The sequence below is a fragment of the Aethalodelphis obliquidens genome, unplaced genomic scaffold (assembly GCF_003676395.1).
Source record: "Aethalodelphis obliquidens isolate GAN/ISIS:26980383/991018 unplaced genomic scaffold, ASM367639v1 scaffold9, whole genome shotgun sequence".
Classification (NCBI taxonomy): Eukaryota; Metazoa; Chordata; class Mammalia; order Artiodactyla; family Delphinidae; genus Aethalodelphis; species Aethalodelphis obliquidens.
This window is the reverse complement of record NW_020837953.1, coordinates 25,769,525-25,797,143: the sequence shown is the minus strand read 5'-3', so window position 1 is coordinate 25,797,143 and position 27,619 is coordinate 25,769,525. Positions and strand designations below refer to the sequence as shown.

Here is a 27,619-nt window from a genome sequence, read left to right as displayed (position 1 = left end):
GGTGGGTAAGTTTCTCCCATTCAAGAGTGATGTATTAACAAGCCACTCTGGCCGCATATCCAATGCCACATTCTCCAAGCAGCTCCATCAGTAATGAGCTGACATTTTGATCTCTCCATCTGAATCCTCTTGTTGTTTTTCACTCTGTCTGGTTCCAAATTTGAGAGGGGAAGAAAGGCGTGGCAGGGAGGGTGCAGAGGAGGTACTGGACAAGCTCACGGCCCTGCCTGGGGTTCCCAGACCCCTACGTGTCTTCAAAGGCAGTAATGAGAGTGTGTGAGCTACTTTCAATACTTCAAAGAGCCTAACAGAAACTGCATTTATCCACCATCAAAATGCACAGGCAAATAAATGCCAAGTGTCTGCTTCGGGCTGGAACTCGTCCCAGTCAGTGAGGTCACGCTGCCCTTTGTCCATTCTGATTGGTGGGATGGAGCCCACAGGCTTGACAATTAAGGGATGTTGTTTTCCCCAGTCTCTCTGCCTAGGGCCTCCTGAGAAACCTTAGCCCCTTGGCAGGACTGTCTGCTGCTTTGAAAGGAGAAATGCAATGAGGTGCATTTGGGAATGAATGGGAGTGTCTCAACCATAGATAAAGGGAGTAAGAGTGAGTTCCCAAGAAGATGCCTTTTCCCAGGGCGGAAGATCAGAACCACCCATGTTAGAAGTCAGGGCGTCAACTCAGACAGCGTGTGAGAAATGAAGGAAGACTGAGGCCACGAGAAGGTGGGAAGGAGCCTGGGGCTCTGGAACAGAGGCTTTCCACAGGTTGGATGTGGCTTTGCCCACCTCCGTGTGAGGGCAGAACAGAAAGGAAGCTTGGGCCTCCTGCGCTTGTTCTGACCCCGTGGCACAGTTTTCCTGTAACTGTTTCGGGGTGGGTGGGATGTGGGGAGAAAGCCGATCAGGGCCAACGGACCCGAAACAACTGGCAGTTACATATTTCTTTTAGGAGTAAAAATGGGGAAAAGAATCCATGCCCCTTTCGATAAATGCAGACTGCTGGAAACAGTGCCTTGATACACAAGTTTCTTGGTAGGAACTCGGAGAACAGGAGCGTGTCCTCAGTAATAACAAAGTTGGGCTGTGTTGGGAGAGGGAGGCGTTTAGGAGCCTGGTCCCCTGCCTCTCAGCACGCAGCCTCAGCCCACAGAGGAGAGGGGATCTCCCTTTCCCCCAGGGGGAAGGGGCACTGGACTAAAAGGCAAAGCATGTCCACCAGATGGCCCCCATCCTACCTAAAACCCCTGCGTAGAGCAAGCCCGTCATTCTCGTGCTGAGAGCCGGCTGGGAAAGGGGGCGCTGAGTGTACGCTGTACACCCTTTCCCAGTCCTGATTCTGTCAAGGATCCCGAGTGCTCAGTTCCCAAGATTTACCCTCACAGTGGGACATGAAAAGCACCACGGGGGGGCTTCTGTGGTGGCGCAGTGGTTGAGAATCTGCCTGCTAATGCAGGGGACACGGGTTCAAGCCCTGGTCTGGGAGGATCCCACACGCCGCGGAGCAACTAGGCCCGTGAGCCACAACTACTGAGCCTGCGCGTCTGGAGCCTGTGCTCCGCAACAAGAGAGGCCGCGATAGTGAGAGGCCCGCGCACCGCGATGAAGAGTGGTCCCCACTTGCCGCAACTAAGGAAAGCCCTCGCACAGAAACGAAGACCCAACACAGCAAAAATAAATAAAATAAAAATTAATAAACTCCTACCCCCAACATCTTAAAAAAAAAAAAAGCACCACGGGGCTCAGGCCTGAGCCATGCTCTCCAACATGATGGACCAAAAGCCAGTGCCTCGAGGGGTGTCAGGCACATGCCCAGCTATTAATAAATGAATCAGTACTTTCTCTTCCTCTCAACTGACACTCTTTGTCTTTACACCCCATCAGTCAGAACCCTGGAAGGGAGGGGGTGATAGGAACAGCTGTCCATGGCTCATCAGCTTAAACTCCTCCCAAGACCCACTCTTATCCCAAGAGCTTCAGAGTCTTTGCTACTTCTTCAAGGGGCGCCAACTTCTCACTGACCTTTGTCTTGTCCTTCCCCTTCCATCCAGAGAGTAAAGCCACTCTCCTGTGTCTCTCTTACCAAACCGTGCACCATCAACCGGAGGAAGACAAGAATGGCTGTGGGAGACCAAATGGTTGCCACTGTCAAGGCCAGAATGCCGGGTCCCAAGTGTCCAGGAGCAAAGATGGAGGCCTGCGCCTCAGCAGCGCTAGTGAGACTGTAGGGAAGCTGGAGAGCTATTGGGGAGGTAGAATCCACAAGACTGGATTAGTGAAAGGGAACGGGTAGGGGTGGAATTCAAGGACGATGCCCAGGCTTCTGGCTGAGGAAGATGCATGGAGGTGAGACACAAAAGAATGTGGGATGGTGAGACTGCTGGGGGTAAGGGGCGTGACGCAGGTGACAACAGAAAGGCAGAATTCAGTAGATGGCATGCTGAGTGCGGGGCCAAGGATCGGCCGCGTGGTATGCGGCTCTGGAGTTCAGGGGCAAGGTCTGCACCTAGATGTGGGAGGTGGAGATTATCAGCATTTGGACAGTGGCACAAAGCCACAGGAAGAAATGAATGTAGACTAAAAAGAGAGGTCAGCTAAGGCCTGGGAACAATAATACGACAGCAAATTGTAAATGGGAGGAAATGAGGAGCAGTGTCAGATGCTGAAGAGGGGAGAAGGCAGATGGAAGGGCAAGAGGCAGGCTGTGGAAGGACTGAGAAAGGTCTAGAAGTGGAGAGAGAGGCTTGGATTTGGAAAATACGAAGTCATGTGGTGCCCTGGACTGGAGCACTTCCGCCGGAGTGGGGCGTGTGGAAACCAGATGACAGGGGTTGAGAAGTACCTTGGCAGACACTCTCTTAGGAAGCCAGACCAGGAAAGGAAGGAGAGAGACGGGGAGACAGTCAAAAGCACGTGCAGAGTCAAGGAAGGGGTGGTGTTTAGTGTGTTTTTAAGATGAAAACAAAGTGTGTTTCTGGGCTAATGGAAAGGAAACAGAGGAGGGAGGGGTTCGAGAAATGGGAAGCAGGGACGCCAATTAGCCAATTACAGCAGCAACGCTCCTGGGTAGCGCAGGGCACAGCATCCTGGGGGCCTTCCTACTCCAGTTCAGCAGCAAGGTTCATGCAGTTGTTTCCTTTAGTGTCAATTTTTCCGTGATGTAGGAAACAAGGTTGTTCGGGGGGGATGAGTGGGTGAGGCTGCCCCAGAGATGAGAACAGTCCCAGACGGAGCCTGTGGTTCAGGGTGGCACAGAGCCAGAGGAAGGACACACCAGGACTGAGCTGAGTGGGAGAGGCCAACAAGATCCGAATCAAGAGAAAAGAGAGGGGGCTTCCCTGGTGGCACAGTGGTTGAGAGTCCGCCTGCCGGTGCAGGGGACGCGGGTTCGTGCCCCGGTCCGGGAGGATCCCACATGCCGGGGAGTGGCTGGGCCCGTGAGCCATGGCCGCTGAGCCTGCGCGTCCGGAGCCTGTGCTCCGCGGCGGGAGAGGCCACAACAGTGAGAAGCCCATGTACCGCAAAATAAAAAAAAGAGAGGAACAAGGTTGGGTCAGATTGACTCCTAGGTTCAAAATCTGAGGCCTGGGGACATTGGGTGGGTCCCGATACACACAAATTTACCCTTTACCACCTTATCTGACCCTAATCGCTCCAGACTGATCAGTTCATTTTTTTACTAAGGTGTTAATAGCTAACACTTCTCAAAACATTGACTTTTAACAATGGCTTCCAACTCAAAGATTCCAGCCACATCAGGATGGTCCCGAAACACAGGCTGGCACAAAGCAGCTATCCCACTGCTCTGCACCAAAAATTTTCACCACCCCCTTGCCCAAGCGTCTCAGCAATTCTTCACCTTAGGACATCAGTTATATCTGATACAGCAACAGAAAACAGAAAGGAAATCTGCACTGTGTCTCTGCTGCTCAGAAAGCAGCTTCCAGGGTGTTCAGTTGGACCTGACAATCACCTGGTGAGCATTCATTCACTCAATCAACATTGACTGAGCATCTCCCCTGCTCCAGGCACGGTCCTAGGTGCTAGGGACACAGCGGTGAATAAAAGAACCCAAACGCTTGTCAGTGGGGCACAGATTTATACGGACAAGGGGCAGGAAAGCTGCATGCTGTGAGTCAGGCAAACATACACCTTTACAGGCAGGACAGTGAAGCTGCAATTCTATGAAGCTTCCTGGCAAAGCCTTGGACCACACATTGGAAACCAGAGGTCCAGTGATTCCCAAATTCATCTGATCATGAAATCTTTCTCTCTCAGGGCACTCATTTAATAGTCCCTACCTGACTTCCTGAAACCCAAGAAACACTTGGCCAAATGAATGAATGAATGAATGACCCCCTCTACCCCCTTCCCCCCAACCCCCTGGCCTCCCAGAGTCTCTGTACTTCTGTACTTCCTGTCTTAGCATCCCTATTTGCATAACTGGCCCTTTGCCTAGGTTTCTCTGCAGAGTCCCTGGCTCCTCACAGGGACAACAGACTCCCTAAATGTCCATCCACTGGGCTAGAGCCCCTCCCCTGGCAGCTGAGTCCTGCTCCAGCCAGGAACAAACCTGGACGCCTTGGCCTCACCCTTGGGAGCCCTCCCCATCTGCCCTGACCACGACTGGCCACCCCGCCTCAGCCTGCCTGTGTCGCCTCTGTCCGAAGATACAGCTGGCTGCCAGCAACAGGCCCCAGGAAAACGGCCCTTCAGCGCTTTGTGTCCGCTCTTCAAGTATTAAATCTGGAATAATAGGAGTTAGTACACAAGGAAGTTGAGGATAAGACTCCCCTGAGTGTCCTGCTTTCTCACCTAACAAACCAGGGGCTGGTGGAAGGACGTGGTAAATCAGGAGCTCAGAGCTGTCAGGCCCACCCGGACCAACAGGCCTTCTGTTAGGTGTGCTAAGCAGTTCAGGTATGGGATGCAGGCCTGTGGGGCCAGTATGCTTCCCCAGCCTCTTCTTGGGGGCCACCGAATCTCAGCAGCACTAATCTGGTCACCTCCGGAGTCCCAGCTCCACCAGGGCAGAGCTGAGAGGAAAGGAGTGGGGAGGGGAAGCAGGAAGCCCTTCCTCTGTTGACTCCTGGGTGAGGTCAAGGCCACGGTCATTGCAGAGGAGTGGATGGCTGAAGGCCCATCTCTTCTGGGCTCCACCTTCAGGCATCGGGAGCTGTTTGCCTAAGAGGTTCCTAGACAGACTTAATGTGCATAACAGTAATAACAGGAATTTATTAGGGATGTAGCTTCCACACCCTGCTCTGAGATACTCCGATTCACAAGATCCAGGGAGGGCCTGGGAATCTACATTTGTAACTGAGAAACCTGGGTACAACAGTGGTTGTTAAGCCTGTGGGTGCCAGAATCAGACGAGGTTTAAATCCAGGCTCTCTCCCTCCCTGTTGCCTAGTCTTGGGCGAGTAACTTAATCTCCTTAATCACAGTTTCCTCAGCTGCAAAATCATCACCTTCTTAGGAATGCCACAAGGTTTAGGGAGGGGAAAGTACAGCTCTCAGCATCTCCCGAGAGTTCCCTAAAGGACCGATGCCAGCTTCCATGATAATGATGCTGATGGAGGGGCATGCAAACTTGACATCTCCCAACACAGCTTCCTGCCTCAAGCCTTCGTCCAGGCCACTCCCTCTACCTAGGACCTCCTACCCTCATATTATCCTCCTCCAGACGCCTGCTCACTCTTGGAGAGCCTGCTTACACCCCTAGGTGAAGCCTGCCCTGCTGCCCCTCCCCCTCCTCTATTCTCACAGTTCCCTGGGCCTTTAGGAGCCTGTAACTGTCCTTGGGGAAGGCACTTGGTTTTAAATGGTATTTGTATCCCTGGCCCCCAGGCCGGGGCCACTGCACTGGGAGCTCAGTGTATGTCCAAAGGACCTAGCCCCACTGGTCCTAAGCAGATGGGAGCAGCTAAGAGCCTTGAAAATCCTCCTTGCTGACAGAGCTGGTCAGCTGAAGCCTGGCTAAAGGAAAGGGCATGGAGAGGGCAGGTCCTAGGTGAGGAGGGGGTGGAGGCAACAAGGTCAAAGGTCAGGAGGAGGCTCAAATTGATGGTGAGGCTGGGGGTGGGAGGATGACTCTACAATGAGAATGAAGACTTTTGGTGTCAGGAAAATAACAGGACTGGGAAAAGGAGGGAGCAGGAAAGGAAAGGGGCAGGAGATAACTGGAGAGGTCAGAAGAGGAGAGGAGGTGGACCAGGGGGCGCAGACTGACCAAAATGTGGAGGGGCACACGCGACCTGGACAAGATAGAGTACAGCAGGTCTCCGCGGGAGATGGGATGTTGAAACGGCCTGTGGAGTCATCCCCGAGCAGGTAGATTAACTGTTTTAACTTTCTTTCTTGCAGAAAGTTGTGGGATGTTCTCACTGAGGCAGGATTAACAGAACTGTGATTTACAATCCACAAGTTATTACGTGGGTTTCATGGACTTTTGACAGTTGTTTTACCCTCTCTGGGAAGGTGGGGAACAGGGTAAAAAAAATGAGGAAGGAAGAGGATGCCCTCATATCCTCCTTGCTGACCTCTCCCCAAGGGGCACCGAGACCTGCCTTCCCCAGCAGTGCCCTGGTCCGCACCCTGCCCTCAACATCACCGCATTCCTTCAAGACCTGCACCAGCAAACCAAGCTGATGGGGCCACACCCCTGCTCCAAACCCTCTAGACTCTTCATGGCCCTTATTTGCCACACTGAGCTACTTCCAGACCTTGAACATGCCTCACTTCCACCCAACCATGAGCCTGTACAGGTATGTTTCCATTGTTGGAATCCTTCCCCCTGCTGCCTCTCTTCATCTGCTCTCTGCGATCTATCCTGCGAGTCTCAGCCTAAACATCACCTGCTCTAGGAGACCTTCCTGACCCCTGGAGTCTGGAGAGTTACCCCTCTTTTTTTCTAACTGTGGCAAAATATATATAACCTAAAAGTGACCACGTCAACCATTTTTAAGTGTACAGTTCAGTGGCGTTAAGGTGCTTCACATTGTTGTGCAACCATCAGCACCGTGCATCTCCAGAACTTTCCATCTTGCAAAACTGAGACTCTATCCATTAAGAAAACAACCCCCATTCCCTTCAAGCCCCCAACCCCCAGCCCCAGCGACCAGCGTTCTGCTTTCTGTCTCCGTGGTCCTGACTACTCTACTTCATATAACTGGAACCATACGGTATTTGTTCTTTTGTGACTGGCTTAGTTCACTTAACATAATGTCTTCAAGGCTTATCCAAGTTGTAGAATGTAGAATCTCCTTCCTTTTTTTTTTTTTTTTTCTATACGCGGGGCTCTCACTGTTGTGGCCTCTCCCGTTGCGGAGCACAGGCTCCGGACGCACAGGCTCAGCGGCCATGGCTCACGGGCCCAGCCGCTCCGCGGCATGTGGGATCTTTCCGAACCGGGGCACGAACCCGTGTCCCCTGCATCGGCAGGCGGACTCTCAACCACTGTGCCACCAGGAAAGCCCTCTCCTTCCTTTTTAAGGGTGAATAATATTACACTGTATGTAGATGCCACATTTTGTTTATCCATTTATCCATCAATAGACACTTGGGTTATTTCCACCTTTTGGATATCATGACTAATGCTGCTATGAATATGCGGGCAGTTGTCTCTCTTATGTACCCTTATCTTTGAAACTTGTCTATGGTCCCCAATGCATCTGAGAGCTCAGGCCCAGCACAGGCCCTCTATAAATGCCTGCTGAAGGGCTAAGTAATCCCTCACATTCTCTAAGTGTGGCACCCATCCAGTAATTTATTTGTAGTTTAACTGGCACCTTCTAAAACACAGTGCCTTGAGCCAGAAGAAAGACCTCCTATAGGAACTGGGGCCCCAGTATGGACAGGAAGGCTCTGGGGCTGCTCAAAGCCCTCCATACAGAGCCACCCCTGTAGAAGGATGGACTCAGGTGGGCCTGGGAGCCCACCCTGCCCCTTAGCTCATCAGTGCAGCTGTGTATCCCAACTTCTGCCTTCCACAAAACATTGATGAATCTGACCTCCTCAAAATGAAGCATCTCTGTCCAAAGAAAGACATCATAAACAAAACAGATGAAAGACTGGGAGAAGTTATCTGTAATCTCTAAAACTGACAGAGGGCAATATCTGGAATATAAAAGGAACTCCTGAAAATCAAACCCAGATTTTTCTAAATTAAGACAGGAAATCCAATTTAAAAATAGGAAAAGAGGGCTTCCCTGGTGGTGCAGTGGTTGAGAGTCCGCCTGCCGATGCAGGGGACGCGGGTTCGTGCCCCGGTCTGGGAGGATCCCACATGCCACGGAGCGTCTGGGCCCCTGAGCCATGGCCGCTGGGCCTGCGCGTCCGGAGCCTGTGCTCCACAGCGGGAGAGGCCACAACAGTGAGAGGCCCGCGTACCGGAAAAAAAAAGGAAAAGAATATGACTAGGCAATTCACAAAAAGAGAAGCTCAAATAGCCAACAAGCATATAAGAGATAGTCAAACTTACTAGTCATCAGAGCAATGCAAAACAAAACAAAACGACGAGATGGCGCTTTAAACTTATCCGAATGGAAAAAAATTATAAAGGTGGACAATATTAGTATTGGTAACGACATGGGGAGACAGAAACTCTAGTGCACTCTTGGTGGAAATGAGCCCTAGCTCAGCTGCTCTGGAAAATATTATGGCGTATCATAGAAAATCAACATGTTAACTCAGGAATCCCAACCGTCCACTCTGTATAGCCCAGAGTTATTCTTACACGGGGTCCCAAGAGAGAATGTACAAGGTTGTTCTCCAGAGCTTCATGTGTAGTCAGGAGGAGTTACAGACAAGCCAGGGGTTTATTCCCAGGGGGAGTGGATATATACAATGTGATGGACGCACAGCTCATAGTGCAGTGAAGGGCTAGACACATACAAGGAGCAGGGCTAGATCTATACAATATAGTTCTAAGTCAATAAAACAAGACACTTGATGAAATTTACAGTTCACTATCATTTATGTAAATTTACATATGCACACAAAACAACCGTACATATTGTATAAGGATCCATGCATATTTCAAGATATATATCAAATGTATTAGAGTGGGTACAGATGGGAGAAGGCAACAATTGCCTTGGGATAGGGGATAAAGGAAGGAAATTTTTTAAAATAAAACAAGAAAGGAACCTTTCATAGATAGATGATCATGAAGTGTCATGATCTGACGGTAGGTTAATTCCATGTCATGCTCAAAGAAAAAAGCAGAAACCAAAAAACACCCAGCAGTGCCTTCCACATGACCAGGAAAACTATCCTTGTTACATTTTCCTCTTTCCGTGTTTCTTGGAACAAAATGTCACAGGAGATGTGAGTCCCAGTGGTCCTCAAACACAGGGAATTTCCATCTTGCTAGAGTTAAAAGGCCCCGGGGCAAATCTTGTCCCCTGGATGGATGTCTTAGTGAATATGAAGCCCTAGCAATCACCTCTCCCGGCCTGAGTTCGTGATGCTGCCCCGGGGTAGGCGGGTGGGTGGGAAGGGAGGAGGCTGCAGCAGATACCTGATGGGCGGTGGATGGGAACTGTTCATGTCCTCCCTTTCAATTTCTCAGGATCAGCCACTTGGAGGGTCAGAATGGATACGGGCCGGGAAGCTGAGTGAGTTCACCCTCCTCCATCCACTGCCCCTGCGCCCTGAGGCACAGCCAAGCAGGCTGTCTGCAAACGTAGTGAGATTCCCATCCCTGGCATGCCAAGCCGGCCTGGCCACGGGGCAGGATCTCCCATCGGATGGGGCTTACACTGGTGACCTACTCTAAAATCTCTGGGTCCTTTCTGTTTTGTTGATTAAATAATGCCCATTATCAGCATTACATAGACAAGGTGGGTATTATTATCTCCACTTTACAGGCAAGGAAGTCAGGCCCAGGAAGAAGAAATGAGATGCAGAGGCATGACCAAGGCTGGAAGACTAGTTTCCTGACGCTCAGGCCAAAGTTCAAGAAACATATCAAATATATCAGAACGTGTTCCTTTCAGCTATGAATCTGCCATGGCTCAACCCTTCTAGGACTGCACAAAAGACAAAGGCCAGGAGAGCAGGGCAACACGGGTCCCTGGGGGGAGGGATGCCATCCTTGCAGGGCCAGTTTTCATGCTAGAAACATTTTATTTTATTTTATTTTTTCATTTTTATTTTATATTGGAGTACAGTTGATTAACAATGTTGTGTTAGTTTCAGGTGTACAGCAAAGTGATTCAGTTATTCATATACATGTATCTATTCTTTTTCAAGTTCTTTTCCCATTTAGGTTATTATAGAATATTGAGCACAGTTCCTTGTGCTATACAGTAGGTCCTTGTTGGTCATGGATTGAAAATAAATCATTAAACTCTCACCTCCTTTTTGTTGCCAAGTAATGTGCCAGAAATCCCAGGCACCATCACCAAGCCTCACCCAGTCTCTGAGCCTCTCTCCACCTTTGACTCCTACCCGTGACACGGTGATGGAGGAGTGATGAGGGCAGGAGGTGGTAAGACTCAGGCTGGGGTGGGGAGTTAGGCAGCAACCCGCAGACAAACCTCCCGGGGCCTGAGTCGACTCTACCACCCTTGCTCATCTCAGAAAGGGTTATCAATCACCCTGCACAAAATGCCTAGGCAATCTCTGATAATTCGCTTGTATCTCAAATGGTCTACTTCAAAGTTTCTGCTTTCTCCCTTTCAAGTTGCAACTGTCACACCTGCTTACTTTCCATCAATGAATAGATGTAGCTACTTAATAATGGACCTTATTCTATTGCCTATTTGAAAACCAAGGACACATAATTTTTTGAGGTTTCTGGATTATAATTGCACTTGAGTATAAATGAGACATGGACAGGGAGGAAGGCTATTTGCGCCGCAATATGAGCCCTTATTTTCTGCTCCAGACCACGTGGGAGATTCTCAAATAAGTTTCTAAGAGTTATCTTGGTGCTGTCAGTGATTTAACTACACAGACATTATTTTTAGCACCACAAGAGTGCCTTATAACGATGATTTTCAAGGGCAGAATTGACATCTCCTTAGAGCTCAATTCAGTTTAAAATTTTCCAACAATAAGAAACAAATAGGTAGAAAGTGAAAGGCAGTTTCCAGTGGGGAAACTCCTCAAAAGAGGGGACCACAGAGGTGAACCCCTACACTATCCAGAACTTTGCTTTCTGTGGGTACAGCCACCCCGCTAGCTCCAGGGTGGGCACAGTGCCCTTCTCTGATGTTGGGCTTGACAAGGGCTGCACTGGGGCTCCTGCCTTGTGCCTGGCACATTTCTCTGCTAGGGTTCATGGTGGTGGCCACACAGGACTTCCAATTTCTCCCTGAAGAATGACCCCTAATAGCAGAGAGCGGAGCCATCAGCATTTTAGAATCGACACCAGTGTGGAACCAAGGGCTGATGGGGACTTTCTATCTGCTAGAAATTTCACAGTTCAGGCAAATGAGGAACTGAGGAGTTCTGGGGAGGAAGATGAAGATGCTACAATAAGGTGAAGCAGGTTAGGTTGTTTCTGGTACCCTCCTTAATTTCCCATTTCCTCACAGTGCCCACTCAATTGGTTATATAATCCCACTACATCTCCCGTATCCCCTCCCAATTCACCCAACCTAAGCCACCCCAATACATCCTAACTCACCCCCATCTCACCCCATCCCACCACAACTCATTCACTCCACTCTACCATATCCCGATCGTCCCACTCTACCCCAACTCAACTCCACCCATCCCATCTTATCCCATCCCATCCCATCCCATCCCAATCCATTCTGACCCAATCCTATCCCACTTCACTCCGTCCTATCCCAGTCAATCCCCCGAACACTCTGTATCTCCCAATTCCACCTCAAACCATCACATTTTACTCAATCCTATTCCATTTCATACCACCCATCTCAGTCCATCCCAATTCATTCTATCTGTTCCATCCCAATATACATCCCAACCCATGCTTGATCCTCCCCCAACTCACTCCTTCCTACTTCATCTCAATCCATCTCAAATTATCCTGTCTCTCCAATCCCACCCCATCATATTCCATTCCATCCACTCCCATCCCATCTCCTGCCCGCTCCCCTCCCATCTCCTGCTTGGCCAAAGTTCTCATTTTTTAATGTATACAGGGCATGACCATTCTTCATGTCATGCGAAACTATATGAGAAAGCCAAAGGACCCCAGAGATCTAAGAGTTCAGTGTGTATTGGGGTGGAAGAGGAGGGAAAAGAAGATTCAGAATCTCATCTTTATTTTTTTTCAAACAACTTCCAAAATGCTTCATCTACTGATAGGGAATCAAAAGCGTGCTCTAAAGAGTATGTAATTCTTATTATGTCTTGAATTGGTACAGGCCCCCCCAAAAAGAATCTCATCTTTAAAGGTGGGGTATGAAAAGATAGCCCAGGGGGTTGAGCTCCCACATCCAGAAAGAAAATAAATATGAGTTTCATGTTTCTCTTAACTTACAAGAACCAGGGAAGAGCTCTAAGAACCACACCACTATTTTCAAGTTGAGAAATCCACATTGCATAGCCTACCCTTTGCTTTCTGTGGGCCCAACGGGAAGCCGAATTCTCTTCAAAGCCGCTGAATCCTGAGACAGTGTCTCTGTGAGGTGGAAAACTCTGAGGTAACCCTCCATTTTCAGGTTCACCCAGATGTTCCCCTGTTGTCGTGGAAAATCTCTATAGCAGACGGAGAGGAGGGATTGGGAGGCCATATCCCACTCAGAGTGAAACCCAAGGAAGGCAGTGTCAGTGACATTCTCCAACCTCTAGGGGGAGCTAAAGGGTCCGCCCTCTTCACCCCTCCAGGAAGAGGTGTACTAACAAGGCCTGATAGGTGGGTGAGTCGGCCAGGTTCCTAGGAGTGTGCTTTCAGTGGGAGGAGCAGAGGAAAGACTCTTGCTGATCCATCTGGTGGCATCTTAGAGTGGCAAAGGATGAGAACTGTTTCTCTTATAATTCCAAGAGGCTGGTGCAGAAAGCATGTGGACAATAGTAGTAGCAGTAGAGGTAGTGGCAGCATTTAACATACACTGAATGCTAACAACAGGTCCGGCACTGTGACAGATGCTTTCCATGAATTAAAAGGATGGGCCCTAGAGTCAGGAAGCCCTGAGGTTCAATCCTGTCTCCTCTCCTATCTGCTCTATAATCTTGGCCAAATTGTTTAATTTCTGAGTCTCAGTCTCTTCAAATGTGATATTGTACTACCTGAATTGTTGTGAGAATTGAATAGGAATGTCTATAAAGCACTAAGCCAGCACTCAGTAAAGGAGAGCTATTGTTGATAATATGTAGAGGGACATAGGGCCGCCTCCCACCTGGGGATGCCCCTTCATCACATCCCACTCCTCCAAGCCCCTTGCCTTGGGGGAATGTCCAAAAGGACAGTGATAGAGAAAGGGAACCCTGGGCTCCAGAGAACCTGCCTCTGATCCTTTCACCAGGTGTTTATTGAGTGTCTGCTATGTGCTGTGATCTGGGCTACACTGCTCGCCTGAGTTCATAGAGCCTTAGGGAAAGGCAGACATTGTCTCATTAAACAAGAAATCCCGATATGTCCTGATGAGTTTTACAATACGAGGAGTTTTACAACCTGGGTTGTGAGAGTTCACAGCAGAGCTCAGTCGAGACTGGTGCCTGGGACTAGAAGCAAATCGAGGACGGCTTCGTAGTCACCCTCCAGGAGCTGTGGTGGAGACGGATGGACCATGGCTGCTTGAGGAGTTGGAAGGCTGAGATCCAGGCTCAAGTGCTAAAAGCATCACAGCATAACTGATGGACACAGCCCAGTGGGAAAAGCACGACAGACATAGGCAGCCTGTGTGGAAGGAGTCCAGGGGTAGCACCAGCTGGGTCTCCTTAGAAATCAGATAACAGGGTGGGTACCAGTAAAGGATTTGGAGTCAGGCAGGCCTGGGTTCAATCTCTGGCTGACTAGTGGTGTGGTTAAGTTATGTGTCCCCTCTGAACCTATTTCTTTGTGGATAAAATGGGCAGAATAATATTACTGGCCTCACTGGGTTGCTGTGAGGGTCGAATTAATACATGTAAGTGCTTGGGTTGCCATCAGCACATGGTGAGGACTCAACAGACATCAGCTGTTAGTGTCACTCCCCTGGGTACAGCTTTCTGAGCAGTGGAGGAGGATATTGGGAGGGTGCACAGACTTCCTGGCCGAGTCCTCTGTCCTCAGTGTTCCCGTTCCAACCCCATCTTGCATTCAATGGGCACAATCAATACGTATGTGCTGGGCCTGTTGCATCTCTGATTTCTAATCCCTTCCAAAACACAGGGATGCCTTGTCCCTTTTGCAGGCAGGCAGCCTGAGCCTTGGGGAGGTCTGAAGATCAGCTAGTTCTCCAACAACGAACATCTGGCTCTGCTGAGCCATCAGAGTCCCTAAATCCTGCTGGCATGACAATGATGATGAAACAGAGGCAGATGAGACACATGAGGCAAGTTGGTGTCGCTGAAGCCACCTGCTGGACTCTTCTGGACACACCCAAACCTTGCAGTGTCCGAGCCCTGGCAACCTGGTTCTCCAGTGCCTTTCCACATCATTCTAGCCTCACCTTCAACAGAGCTACACTGTCACCAATCCAAGATATGGTCAACGCTCTCTGCTGTGGTCAGTTTCTTTTTTAAAACCATAAACGCACAGCTCAATTGCAAATGGAAGTTCAAATCCATACATTGATGCCTTTCCTGGGGGGGTGGGGGGGTGGGTAATGCTTAGGGCTTGTTCTTGCATTGGTTCTAGAACTTAAGGAGCTATCTTACCAATCTGTGACATTTGGTTCTGGAGGGAAAGCAACTGGGGATCAGGTGGCTTTGTTGTCGCATTACCTCTGCAAACCAACTGGCTTCTTTGATCCCTAAAACTATTATTTTAGGCTTATCAGCCCCTAGTAAACTGTCCAAGAAAAAAATATTTTAAAAAATCATCTGCTGATTTAACAACCATCTATCAGCCACCAATTCTATGCCAGGTCCTGAGCTGGGTGCTGGGGAGGCCAAGAGAAATAAAGCACTGTCCCTGCCCTCAGGAAGCTCACACTTCAATACGTGAGGCAGATAAATAACTACTTTGAATACAATTCAGTTAGTAGTGTCATCAAACACTGGGTATGGTCAGTGCTCCAGTTTTTAAGAGGCCTCTGAAAACAAGCAAAGCAGGGAGAATTTTTTAAAAACTAATTTGATATTTGATTTCTTTTAAAGCAATGAAGTGGTTAGCATGGGAAAAATCAGAACTTTAAACCGTAAGTATAAAAACCCTTACGCTTTAATATTGCCTTTATTTTAAATTACTTATTAAGGAAATGGGAAGCATAACAGTCTTTTCAATGCTCAGAGCTGCTTAATTCGGAGAAAAGTAGCCAGGTTTGAGAACATTTGAGAGCATGAAACTGACAGAACTTGATGGCCACCTGATAAGGAAGGAGTTGAGGATGATCCTGAGGTTCCCGGCTAGGTAACTGGGAAGCTGCCAGTCCCACCAGCCTGCATGGAGGACACTGGAGGTTAGGTGCAGAGCTAATGAGTTTGCTTTGGAAGGGAAACATCTATGTGAAGATGTCCAACAGTCAGCCGGTTCTATGGGCTGTCTAGATCCAGAGCTTCCGTGGGCTAGGAAGCCAATAGACATATATCGGGAGAAGCATCTTGGCAGGAGAGACCTGTCTGGAAGCTTCAGAGTGTGGTAGTGGAAGAAATGGGCCTGGATGAGCTCACCCAGGGAGGAGTGAAAGGAAATGAGGAAAAGCATAAGGAATGGAACACTGCAGGAAGCCAGACTTTCAAGAGGGGAATAAGTGCTACTATTAGAAACTGGGAAGGAACGGCCAAGAGGTAGGAGAAAAAATCAGCCAAGCACAGTGTGCCGGAAGCCCAGGGAAGAGAAATTTTAAAAGAAGTAATCCAAGGTGTTCACAGTTCAGAGAGGTAAAGAAAGAGAAAGCAGATGGGTTTGGCGATTAAGGGGGTCCCCAGTGATCTTTCCTAGAGAGTTCCAGTCCTGGGGACAGAAGCCGGTCAGCAGGGAGTGAATAGTTGCAGAGAAAGTGAGTTCAGGACTCGTCTGAAGAGAGTTAACTTGTAAATGAGAAGGAAAGATGGGATGGGAGCTACAAGGTCAATGGGGCCGAGAGGTCTGGTTGGCTTGTTTTATGTTAGAGATTAAGTCGTTTAGGGAAAACAAAAGACAGGAGAGTGATTGAGCTACCGTCCAGGGCGAGGAGGTAACTGCTGGAAGGTCTCTAGGGAGGCTGGGGGTAGGGGAAGTGTGAGGGCACAGATGGAAGGGGTGAGTGTCCAAGTTGAAGGCAGGTTCAAATCCTATATTCATTTTATCCAGTCATCACCGGGCCAAGGAAGGGAGACGGCGCAGTCCTGAGCATGTTTTAAAGTCAACGGCATGAAGAGAACACAAAATAAATGTGTTTCCCCCTCTAATGTGCCAAATCCTGCCATCATCTGTCACCAAGTCCACTTCCAAATCTCTGCTGCTGGCAAGGTCAAACACCACATGTAAATGCGGGACGGGAAGGCAGAGCGCGCCCACCAGAGAGCAAGCACCCCCTCCCCCAAGCCGTTCAGCACTCCCACCCCCAACTTCTCTGCCAACCAAAGAGCTGCAAGCCGACCGATCTCTCCAAGGCAGGATTCCAACACAGCCCAGCAGTGTGCAAGCTCCGCTAGTCGGCCTTCTTTCCCTGGGGGGATGACATGCCCAAGGGGCAGGGACAAATCGAGCCAGAAACCCAGGTGGATCATATTAGGGGTAATCTCAGGTCTGCTAAGCCAGAGCAGGGGCTGCTCCTGGACACATGTCTGAGAGGCCTGACAGCCGGTACCAGCGGTACCCCCACCTCTCATGTGGCAAGTCTGGTGACCAGCGGCGTCGTTGTGAACTGTGCAGCCGCCCAGTGGGTGTGGGTGTGCGCGAGGCCTGAGCTCCTAGGCGCGCGCACCGCGGGCGCCCCTCTCTGGGTGTCGGCCGCTATGACTCTTAGGGGAACCTGAGAAAGTCCGGTCAAGTAGGGATGGGAGAGCTAGGGCTGGCTCGGGGCGCCCTTCCCGACCAGCAGCCCTAACATTCCCGGCTAAGGAGCTGGCGACACGGTCTGCGGGCACTGGCTCACAAGATGCTGGAGCCCAGAGTGGACAGAAGAGCTCGCCAGGGAAGTGTCGCAGTTTCCAAAAAGGGACCACCTAGAGGCTCGGATGGCTGAGGCCAAGCCTTCAAAGGTTCAATCGGTGGTTTAAAAAAAACAAAATAAATAAGTAAATAAAAAACCCAACACAGCTCCAGGCCGGAGGTGCTCAGTCAAAGCCTGGGCAGCAGGTGTTACGGGTTTTCTCCCCCCGTGGGTGTCAGCTTCCAGGCTAAATAAAAATGCGGCCCCAGGCATCGCCCGTCGGACCCGTCCCCACCCGGGGACACAGAACTTTCTAGGCTGTGGCTAGAGCTGAGCCTCGGAGGGGTGCAGGGGGTAAAGCGGAAGGGCAGCAGTCGAGGCCAGTGGTTCCCAGTGGGGACTGGGTTCTCTCCAAGGTCCGCGTGCCTTCCCGGTCAGCAAGCTGCGGCCACACATCGGCGAAGTTCCGGGACTCGCCACACCCGCCAGGTCTGTCCGCCTCCCCGACTCAGTCGCCGGGAGCAGGTCCCGCCGCCCGCGCCGCCGCTGCCGCAGACCCGGCGCTTGGCTGCAGCAGGGCGCGGGAAAGGGCACTTTGGCGCGGAGTGGAAACCGAAGGCAATGTGGCGACGCGGAGCCTGGCGGCGACACTCCCTCCCCTGCACCCGGGCGCAACCCCCGCCCCCGCCTGCCCGTCGCTCAGCACCCTCCAGCCCCCACCTGAGTCCTCCAGCTCGGCGTGCTCTGGACCCCCGCCCAGCTGACCCCCCTCCCAGCCCAGAGCGCCCAGGGAGGGGGACACTTGGGGAGGGGGGTGGCGGCCGCAGTCTCCGGGCGGCTCCGGCGGGGGCGCGGGCTTCAGTTGCGAGAGAAAGGGGCGGGGGCAGGGAAGGGCAGACCCTGCAGACGCGCAAATGGGGAGGGGGCGCGCCGTTCCGCTCCAGCCCCCAGGACCGGCGTGCCAACGAGGATCTGGAGGCGGGGAGGGCTCCAGGAAAGTTTATCTGGGAAAAGCCTAGCACCTTGGGGGCTGGGAGGCTGAAGAAACTGAAGCCACGGTCCGGGAGCCCCGCAACCCCGGGCGGGGATGGTCTGTCTCCCAGGCCCCCTGGCCGGATCCGGCCAAGTTGCGGCTGGGGGTGTGGGTAGCAGTGAGGGTGAGGATGGCGGGGAGGACGGGTGAGGGTGGGGGAAAAGGGGGGGGGCAGAGGCGAGGCTGAGCAGGAGGGTCGGCGTCTGAGAGGGCGGGAGGTTAAGGCGGAGGGCGGGGGGAAGGGACAGGGACCGGGTCGTGGATGGGTGGGCTCGGGGCTCGGGCGGGGCGCGCGGCGGCCGCCGGCTCCCCGGCGCGGCCGGACTTACCCGCGGCGGCCGAGGCGCTGAGCAGCCCCCAGCCCAGCAGCAGCAGCAGCGGCGGCGGCGGTGTCGGCGGACGGCCCCAGCGGCTCCCGGCGCCCGGCACAAGCGCCGAAATCCCGGCTTCGGTGCGAGCCCTCCCCGCGGGGCAGCCGCAGCGCCCCTGCTTCCGTCCCCGCGAGCGCGGCATGGCGCGACCGGCAGCGCCGAGGGAGAGGCTCCCCTCGCAGTGGAGGAGAAAGGAGGTCAGGAGAGCTCTGGAGCTTTTTTCTGCTCGGAAAAAATCCCGGTACGCGGGAGCTCTGAGCTTCTGCGGCTGGAATGAACCAAGTGTCCGCCCGGCCGGGGAGAGGCGCGCTGCGCTCTCGGAAATGACTCGCTCCAATCCCGCTTCGGGGGGTTCGCGCCGGGGGGCGGGGGGGGGGTGAATTATCCCCGGATTAATCACTCCGGAGCCGCTTCTCCGCCGCTCCAAATGCTGGGGGTGGAGGCGCAGCAAAGGAGAAAATATTGGGAGGGGGCGGGTGTTCCTCTTCAGCGCCACCTCCACCTCCAGAGAAACCACAGATTACATCTAAAGGGTTGTTTATTCCTGTTTGTTTTACAATTGACCAGTTTCTTTTAAGTTCAGTTCTCTCGTTTCCATTTATAAGATCACCCATAATACACCCCCCCATACACACACACACGCGCACACACACAGTGATACTGACACACAGGCGCGCGCGCACACACACACACACACACGTACACACACGCCTCTTCCACGTTTGGAAATTAGAATACTGTCTGGGAAAAGGTAACCAAAGAAGGACGCGGTTCCCCAAGTCACGGCTCTTACGAGCTGATCTTGGGTGGTGGCTTTGAACTTGCAATCTGCGGCGTGGGGCGATGCTTACCAGCCCCAGTGGCAGCAGCCTCCTACCCCATCCCAGGAGAAGGGTGTGTGTGCGTAGACCCAGGATTAAGAACTGGAGGGAAGGAGGGGCGGGGGTGGGGGAACCCGCGGGTTTGGCTCCGTTCCGTCCTTCCCTACCCTAAGGCAAAATCTCGGGATGGAGGGAGGCGTGCTTGTGTCCGTTGCGGTGGGGGAGGGGAAGTGAGGTTGGGAGAGGAACGGTGCAAGAGTTACTTGTGCAATTTATCCTCAAAATTAAATAACCGGACCCGGCTTCTTCTCATCCTTACCCTCCTCCTCCCAGCCCTGGCCCCAAACCAGACGAGTTTCCCCCAATGGCGTGAGCCCCTCCCCACTTCTTTCCCGCCGCCGCTGCCGCCAGGCCCCAAGGGCTCAGCGCCGGTCCCCACCCGATCCCCCACCCCCACTCGGTCGCCGTCTCTGTCTCGTCTCTCGTAGGCTCCTCCGTCAGTCACGATGGCTCCTTAGCTGTCTACGCCAAACTCTCCGCGAGAGGGAACAGACGCTACGGGGGGAAGCAGGAGGGGCAGGGCCTGGGGAGGAGGTCCCCCCGGCGCGCGGGGTGGAAAGGCACTAGCGGGGGAACACCCTCCGCCTTTGCCCGAGGCACCCGGGAGAGGCTGCGCTAGGGGCTTTGGGGGGCTGGCAAGCCGGAGCTCTAGTATCTGCGAGCCCAGGGCCCAGTGGCCCGCGGTCGGTGGGAGTTTCAGGGAAAGAGAGTGGAAGGGGCTATGGGGCTGACGACCGGAGTGGGGAAGGCGGCGGACAGGGCCGGAGGAGTGGATGCTCGTCCTTGCCCCCCAAGAAAAACTTGCTGTGCGGAGCCGCGATCTCCCGATCTCGCAGCTCCCTTGATGCCCGGCTCCCTCCTCCACCTCAAGTTGTTCCGGTTTCCCAGTATGAGCTCATCCCGCAGCTGGGGAGCCAGCCCGGTAGCCCCGGGCCGGTGAGCGGCCTCAGAATCGCCGGGCCCCTTCCCCACCGCCAACAGGCTGGCATTCTCGCCCCTCCCGACGCCGCCTCGCTGGGTGCCAAGAACCGACCGAAACGGCCAGAACTCCACAGTGAAAGGCCTGCTTTATGTCCCTGGAGCAGCGAGGAGGGGGCTTGTCGCTTCCCATTGTCCAAGCCCAGCCCCCAAAAGAGAGGGCCCAGCCAGCCAAGCCTTGGCCTTCCCGCCACCGCTGGAGAGAAGGGAGGGACTGGCTGGGCCGTAGGTGGGTGGCAGCCTTGGGGGTGCTCTTGGTGGGATCTTCCCTGGGGGGGAAAGCCCTGGCTCCTAAGCTTGGGCCTCTCCCCTCTCCTGCCAGAGGGGTCCTCGAGCTCCAGCGGGCAGAACCCTCCCTTGCAGCCCACAGCTGGGCAGGAGAGAGTCTGGGCTGCTCTATAATTCTGGGGCTCCAGGCCAGTGGGCTTCCCCCACTCCCTCCTCAGCCCCAGAACTTTGCTCTGTGGCCGCAACCCACAGCTGATGTTTACCCCAGAACCCTCCCTGGCAATGGGACATTTGTCATCCTTCTCCCTGGGGGCCGTGGAGGGCAGGGACACCCTTTTAATTCCTGACACTGGCCCAGCTACTCACTTCCTCCACCATTCCTCCCTCTCTCTGATCTATCTGTGCCCACATATACTTACTGAGGCCTCCTGAGTTCTGGGCCCTGTGCCAGGCTGTGCTGTGGGCAATGCAGAGATGCACAGTGTGCGGTCCTGCATGGGAGGATGCGGGGCACAGATGGAAACCCCCCCACAACCCAGGCAGTGCTAATCGCCAGGACAGAAAAAGGCATGTTACAGACAGTAACAAAGGCATATCAAGACCGTAATCTTTTCTTGGACTTGGGGGATCATAAGGCCAATTTAAGGAGGGAAGTAGAATTGGGGCTGGACCCTGAAGCGTGGATACGTTGATGAGGGGAAGGTTGATTCACTCAACAAATAGTAATTGAGCATCATTACATGCCAGACATGGCGCTAGATATATACACCTGACTGAACTGTCCCTGGCTTGATGAAGGCAGGTGATAAATAAACAATTATATATAAAGTTACTAATTAAAGATGCTATAAAGAAAAAGTTCATAGTGGCTGTGAGAAGGACTACACGGGGCATACCTTAAATGGTGGTCTGGGAAGGCCTCTCTGAGGTGGTGACCTTGAAGGTGGGATTGAAAATTAAGATAAACAGCCATGCAAAGAGTTGGGAAAAGGAAGGGCAAGGCCCTGAAAAGGGAGGGGGACTGGCAAAGGCAGCTGGGTCCGGGTCAAGGTGAATAAGAGGGGACACCTAAGAGATGAGGGAGGGGATGGGACCAGAACCAGATCGTGCAGGGTCTCTTAGGGGATGATGAGGAGATCAGATTTTAGTCTTAAAAAGGGGGAAGTACAAGGTGTATTCATGTGCTAGGGCTGCCGCCATAACAAATAACAAAGTACCACATACTGTGTGGCTGAAACAACGAAATGTATTGTCTCAAGGTTCTGGAGGCTGAAAGTCCGAGATCAAGGTGTCTACAAGGTTGGCTCCTTCTGAGTTTGCTCTCCTTGACTTGTAGACGGCATGTCTTTTCCCTACATCTTTACATTGTCTTCCCCCTGTACGTGTCTGTGCCCAAATTTCCTCTTCTTATAAGGACACCAGTCATACCGGGTTAGGCCTCACCTCACAGATTTAGTTTTAACTTAATTACCTCTTTAAAGCCCTGGCTCCAAAGATAGTCACATTCTGAGGTCCTAGAGGTTAGGACTTCGACAGAGGGAGGGACAGAATTCAGCACATAACAGAAGGAGAGGTCTTTACAGATGGAGGGAAGAGAGAGAAGAAATGCATGACAGTCAGAAAATAGATTTAAAGAGATGAGGCTGCGTGGAGTGTGACTGCTTTATCAAGAAGTAGTCTGAGGGCTTCCCTGGTGGCGCAGTGGTTGAGAGTCCGCCTGCTGATGCAGGGGACACGGGTTCGTGCCCCAGTCCGGGAAGATCCCACATGCTGCGGAGCGGCTGGGCCCGTGAGCCATGGCCGCTGAGCCTGCGCGTCCGGAGCCTGTGCTCCGCAACGGGAGAGGCCACAGCAGTGAGAGGCCTGCGTACCGCAAAAAAAAAAGTAGTCTGAAAAGGTGCGCGGCTCTGAAGACTAAATATGGGGCCCTGAACATTTGCAGGCCAAGAGAGAGGCAGGGGTCCAAGAGATTATAATAGCCCTCCCCTCTCTAGCCTAGGAGAGTGTGACTCAGCCCAGCCCCCAGGGCTGGCTCCCTGCCTACCCACTCCTGTCTCCCCAGGAGCAAGAGGCAGCCATGGGTCAAGGTCTCTCCACGATATCACATTGAAAAAAGCCCAATGTGGTGTGGTGACTCACCGAGATAAGCCTACTATCCAGATAAGATCAGAGTTGGTTTTAGAAGGAAAACAGGGCCTGGTGCTCTGGAGAACTTGGCCTGATTCAAGTAGGGGCTGCACTCTTGATGCCCTGAAAGTTTCATTCTGACCTAAGAAGAAAATAGAAGAACCTGCCGAAGCCGAGAGAGAGAAAATGAGCCAGCAAATGGATGCTCCAGTAACGAGGGCAGAAACGGAGGCTGAGGGCTGAGTAGGATGGCAGCGAAGGGCTACAGGCAAAGGCGAGGGCTCAGAGGAAAAGCCTGGGGTCTGAGTGGAGGGTGGAGATTTTAAAATGATGAACGAGATGGGACGGAAGCTAGTATTTCCTAAGAGCAAGGCTGTCACCGTAGAGATGACAGTGATCTGCTTCCCAAGGAAAGGTAACAGAGATGGTTCAGGAAGAAAAAGCCCAGGACAAACTTGGGAGAGGCTGTGGGAGCCCCACAACCAGGAGGGGGATGTGAGAAGGGCCCACAGTCTGGACCCTTCCTCCAGTGCTACCAAATGCTGGGACCATCGAATTCTAGCATTTCCTGCAGAAAATCCTGTGTTTGTGAAACAAAGAAAGGGACAGAACACGAGTCAGTGGCAAAAGAGGTCAAATGTTTCCTCTGCTTGTCAGGGGGCATAATCCACAGGAGAGGGGCTATGCTAGACTCTCATCTCTACTTGAAGTTCCTCCAATCAGCTATGCTATTGTCGCCCCTACGCCTTCACTCTCGCTGCTTCCTCTGAGTGCAATACCATTCCTTCTCTCACTGTGCAGAGGAGATGATTCCTAATCACTCAGCTCAAGTGTCACCTCCTTCAGGTCGCTTCTCCTAACCAGCACCCGCAACACACACCCTCTGCTTAGTTAGATGCCCTTTGCAGCATGGCCAGCTAGCTGGACATCAGAGCGGTATGCCTCCCCTTCCATTGTATCAAGCAATGGTTCTCCACCAGGGGTGATTTGGCCCCCAGGGGCCATTGGGCAGTGTCCACAGACATTTTTGGTTGTCACCACTGGAGGGTGCTACTGGCATCTAGGGGGTAGAGATGGTGCTAAACACCTTACATGCCCAGGGAAGCCCCCCTCCACCCCAAAGATTTATTTGGCCAAAAATGTCAATAGTGCCGATTTATCACTGAGAAGTGGCTGCCTAGCCAGGACTACACTTTCCAGCCCCCTTTGCAGTTGGGTGCAGTCATAAGACAAGGGTTCTAGCCCAAGGAATGTAAGCAGAAGCGGTGTGTGTGTCACTTCAAGGCTTACCCCATAAAATCCTCCCACCCTTATTCCTCCATTTGCTGGCTGGATACAGAGCATTTGGGGTCCCTAGGGGATGGCAGAGCCATGAGATGGAAGAAGCCTGGATCCCAAATCGCCCTGTAGAGAAAAGTCACCCACCCGTTTGGGACACCTGAACTGGACTGTTAGGTGAGAAATGATCTTTAACAGCAAAAAGACACCAATATATCGAGGTGTGTTACAGCAGCTAGCAACGCCCTCGTACACCCCTCCATGTTTTTTCTTCAGTATCATTTGCTTACTCCTCACTCATTCTTTTATTGGTGCAGCCACAAACATTAATCTGCACACCAGGCTCTGTGCTAGGTGCTGAGGAAACAGATATAAAGAAGAATAAGACATGACCATTGGTCCTCGCCTTCAGGCTATGGATAGTTTATTGGGAAAAGAGTTAAACAGCAAAGCATAATGACCCTGGGAGAATTACAGGATGTTATGGAAATGAGAAGGGCTTCTAGCTCAGCCTGGGGAGAGGGGCAGGTAAGAAGTGGTACCTTCCAGGGAGAAAGCAGAGTGGACAAATGCAGGGAGATAGACCCAGCAAGAAGAACCTGCAGTGCTCACAGCGGTCCAGGGTGCTGGAGGGCAGGCAGGAGGGGCACCGTCCCTCTGCTCTGCGACTCCCCAGTCTCTCTGTAACTGACAGCTTTCTCTTTTGCTGCCCCCGCAGTGGACTGGGAGTTCCCTACGGCAGAATCTTCTGGAGGTCGCCTGAGTGTCTGGCGACCTCTGGCATCCTCTGCTCTTAGATGTCCTGCACGATGCTCTGCCCCAGCCTGCTCACAACTGAACTCACCTACTTCTGATCTTGCACCACAACCTGCCCCTCTGCTCGGTCCCCCATCTCAGGAACCAGCTTCCACGTCCACCCAGTTCCTGAGCCAGAAACCTGGGGGATCATTCTGGCCTCCCCTCTCACTCAGCCCCCACATCCAGGCAGCTCCCAAGTCCTCTAAATTCTGCCTCCTTAGCATCTCCCAGGTCCTAGCCAGGTCTCCACATCTCTCTTCTGGGTTTCTGACAGCAGCCGCATAACAGGGTCCCCCAACCCCGCTCTTGTCCCATCCAACATGTCTTCCTTTGTGCCGCTTTTCTTTTAAAACACTAACCTGATTTCACAGCTTCCCTGCCTTCCCCAGATGTTTCTCCATGGCCTACAGGGTGAAATCCAAGTTCTCTGCTAGACCCTCCCTTCCTGCCCCTGGCTGCCCCTCTCTCCTGTGCCTCCTATCTCCCTACTGTCCACCCACCACGCTCGCTCCAGCCATTCTGAGGCCCCTGCGCTCCTGAAATGAGCCGTGCTCTCTCTCTTCCTTCCCTCTGGGCCTTTGTGCACGCTGCTCCCTCAGCCTGGAACGCTCTCCCCTCCTTCTGTGTCCTTCAAAACTCAGTCCAGCCATCAGCTCTTACAAGCAATCTTCACCAGTGCCATTCAGAGTGCCTGGTCATGGTGGGCCTTCAGTAGACGTTTGCTGGATGGATGGATGGATGGATGGTTGAGTAGGTGCTCGGTAATGTTTGTGGAATGGACCCAAAGTTTTCTCTCCTAGACTCCATTATCTGAATTCCTTAAAGAAATGCCTTCTCTGGGTTATGATTTAATGTTATGCTCTCTGTCTTCAGAGAACCCTGATGTGAGAAACTGACCAACTTAATGGCATTTCTGTCTTTATGAAAACAGAATTGAATATATTGCCCACTATGTCACTCAGTGTCCTTTATACAAGGACTCATGATAAACTCACACTTGGGGTTATTTCCAGGAAACATTTTGTTTCTGCAGATGAAGATGTGTATTTTCTGCTGTCAGAAAATAAAAACTCTGCCTTCCGACGTGTTTCCTTAGCTGACAAATAGGGATACCCAGTTTTGTTACCTTATTACCTTATTGCATCCTGACCAATTCAGGGACCTGAAAGCAGCAACTCTTTCTGCTTTCTTTAGACGGAGTCAGTTCTTTTTTCTTTTTAGATGTTGGGGGTAGGAGTTTATTAATTAATTTATTTATTTTTGCTGTGTTGGATCTTCGTTTCTGTGCGAGGGCTTTCTCTAGTTGTGGCAAGTGGGAGCCACTCTTCATCGCGGTGCATGGGCCTCTCACTATCATGGCCTCTCTTGTTGCGGAGCACAGGCTCCAGACGCGCAGGCTCAGTAGTTGTGGCTCACGGGCCTAGTTGCTCCGCAGCATGTGGGATCCTCCCAGACCAGGGCTCGAACCCGTGTCCCCTGCATTAGCAGGCAGATTCTCAACCGCTGCGCCACCAGGGAAGCCCCAGGAGTCAGTTCTTGCTTTATCCTTCGATGCTGTAATGTTTACTTTTTAATCTGAAAGCTGCCTCAGATCATCTCTAGTATAAATCTTAAATAAATGCATACTGGTGACCAACGTCCAGGCCTGGAAGTTAGGGAAGGAAGGGCAGAACACCAAGCTTCTAGTTGAGAGGGACCCCGTACAGAGCCTCTCCAGGGATTCCTGGGGCTCCTATCACGACAGGGGTCTGGCAGGGAGGCCAAAGCAGAAGCGGAAGACCAATTGCTTTCCAACTCTGGTGCCACCTTACTGGGCCACCGCTGACAAGTCATATTCTTTTCCTCCACCAACTATGGCTTTCCTTTACCCTAACTTTAAATGGAGATCTCATCGGCCCCCATTTTTACATTAATAGCTAATAGCAACAACAATAATCGGTATCTTTTATGGAGGGCACCAGGTACTGTGCTGAGAACGTTCATAGATGTCCCTCTTTGAAACTGTCCCCCTCCATACCTGTCTAGTGTTTCCATCCCTTTGCAGATGATGAAATGCCAGAGAAGTTGAGCATGTGCAAAGCCACCCTTCAGTAAGTAGCAGAGCAGGAATTCAAATTCAAGTGTGTCTGCTGCCACCGCCCAAGTTCTTAACAATCTCCTCACAAATGGGCAAGGATTGAGGCAATAATAAGGGATGAAATGCCCTGTGGAAATGGTAGGGATTGACGATGGTGCTGCCAGGAAAGAGGAATCCCAGAGCCACAGCTTTGCTTCTAGAATCCTCTGGTGTCCTTTCCAAAGTCCTGGAAAGGGCTGGCTACTCTAGTTTTTGTTTTGTTTTTTCTTTTTTGGCCTCGATGCTTGGCTTTCAGGATCTTAGTTCCCCAACCAGGTATCGAACCCAGGCCCCCGGCACTGAAAGCCCAGAATCCTAACCACTGGACCACCAGGGAATTCCCAGGGCTGGCTGATCTGAAGTCAGGTTCAGTTCCTGGGACAACGTCCAGGGGAGGCCCATTCACGTGACAGATGGCTGCACCCTCCTCTCTTCCTCCTGTTCTGGGGTTTGTCCCTTAAGAAGCCTGCCTGCAGTCTCCCTATGCATGGGGCCCCCTCTGGGCGGTTTGACCCTTTAGGCACAATCCACTCTAGGCAACATGTCGCTTTAGGCATCATGTCACTGTCCTTTTCAGGGTCCTACAAAAAGTCTGAGGCCTGAAAATGTTATTAGTATTAGTTCTACAATACAAAGAAGAAAACTGCAACATTGAAATCAGTAAA

General features: G+C 52.0%; 1 protein-coding gene across 1 annotated transcript in view; it reads right to left on the bottom strand.

The window, feature by feature from the left end:
- Nucleotides 1-18,742, bottom strand: part of CSMD2 (CUB and Sushi multiple domains 2) — a 668,027-nt gene extending 649,285 nt beyond the window's left edge. Inside the window, exon 1 of the mRNA XM_027109194.1 lies at nt 18,507-18,742. Within this exon, the coding sequence (XP_026964995.1) occupies nt 18,507-18,690 (184 nt within the window). The 5' untranslated portion in view covers nt 18,691-18,742. The remainder of the gene's footprint in view (nt 1-18,506) is intronic.
- Between the last annotated feature and the right edge of the window lie 8,877 nt (nt 18,743-27,619).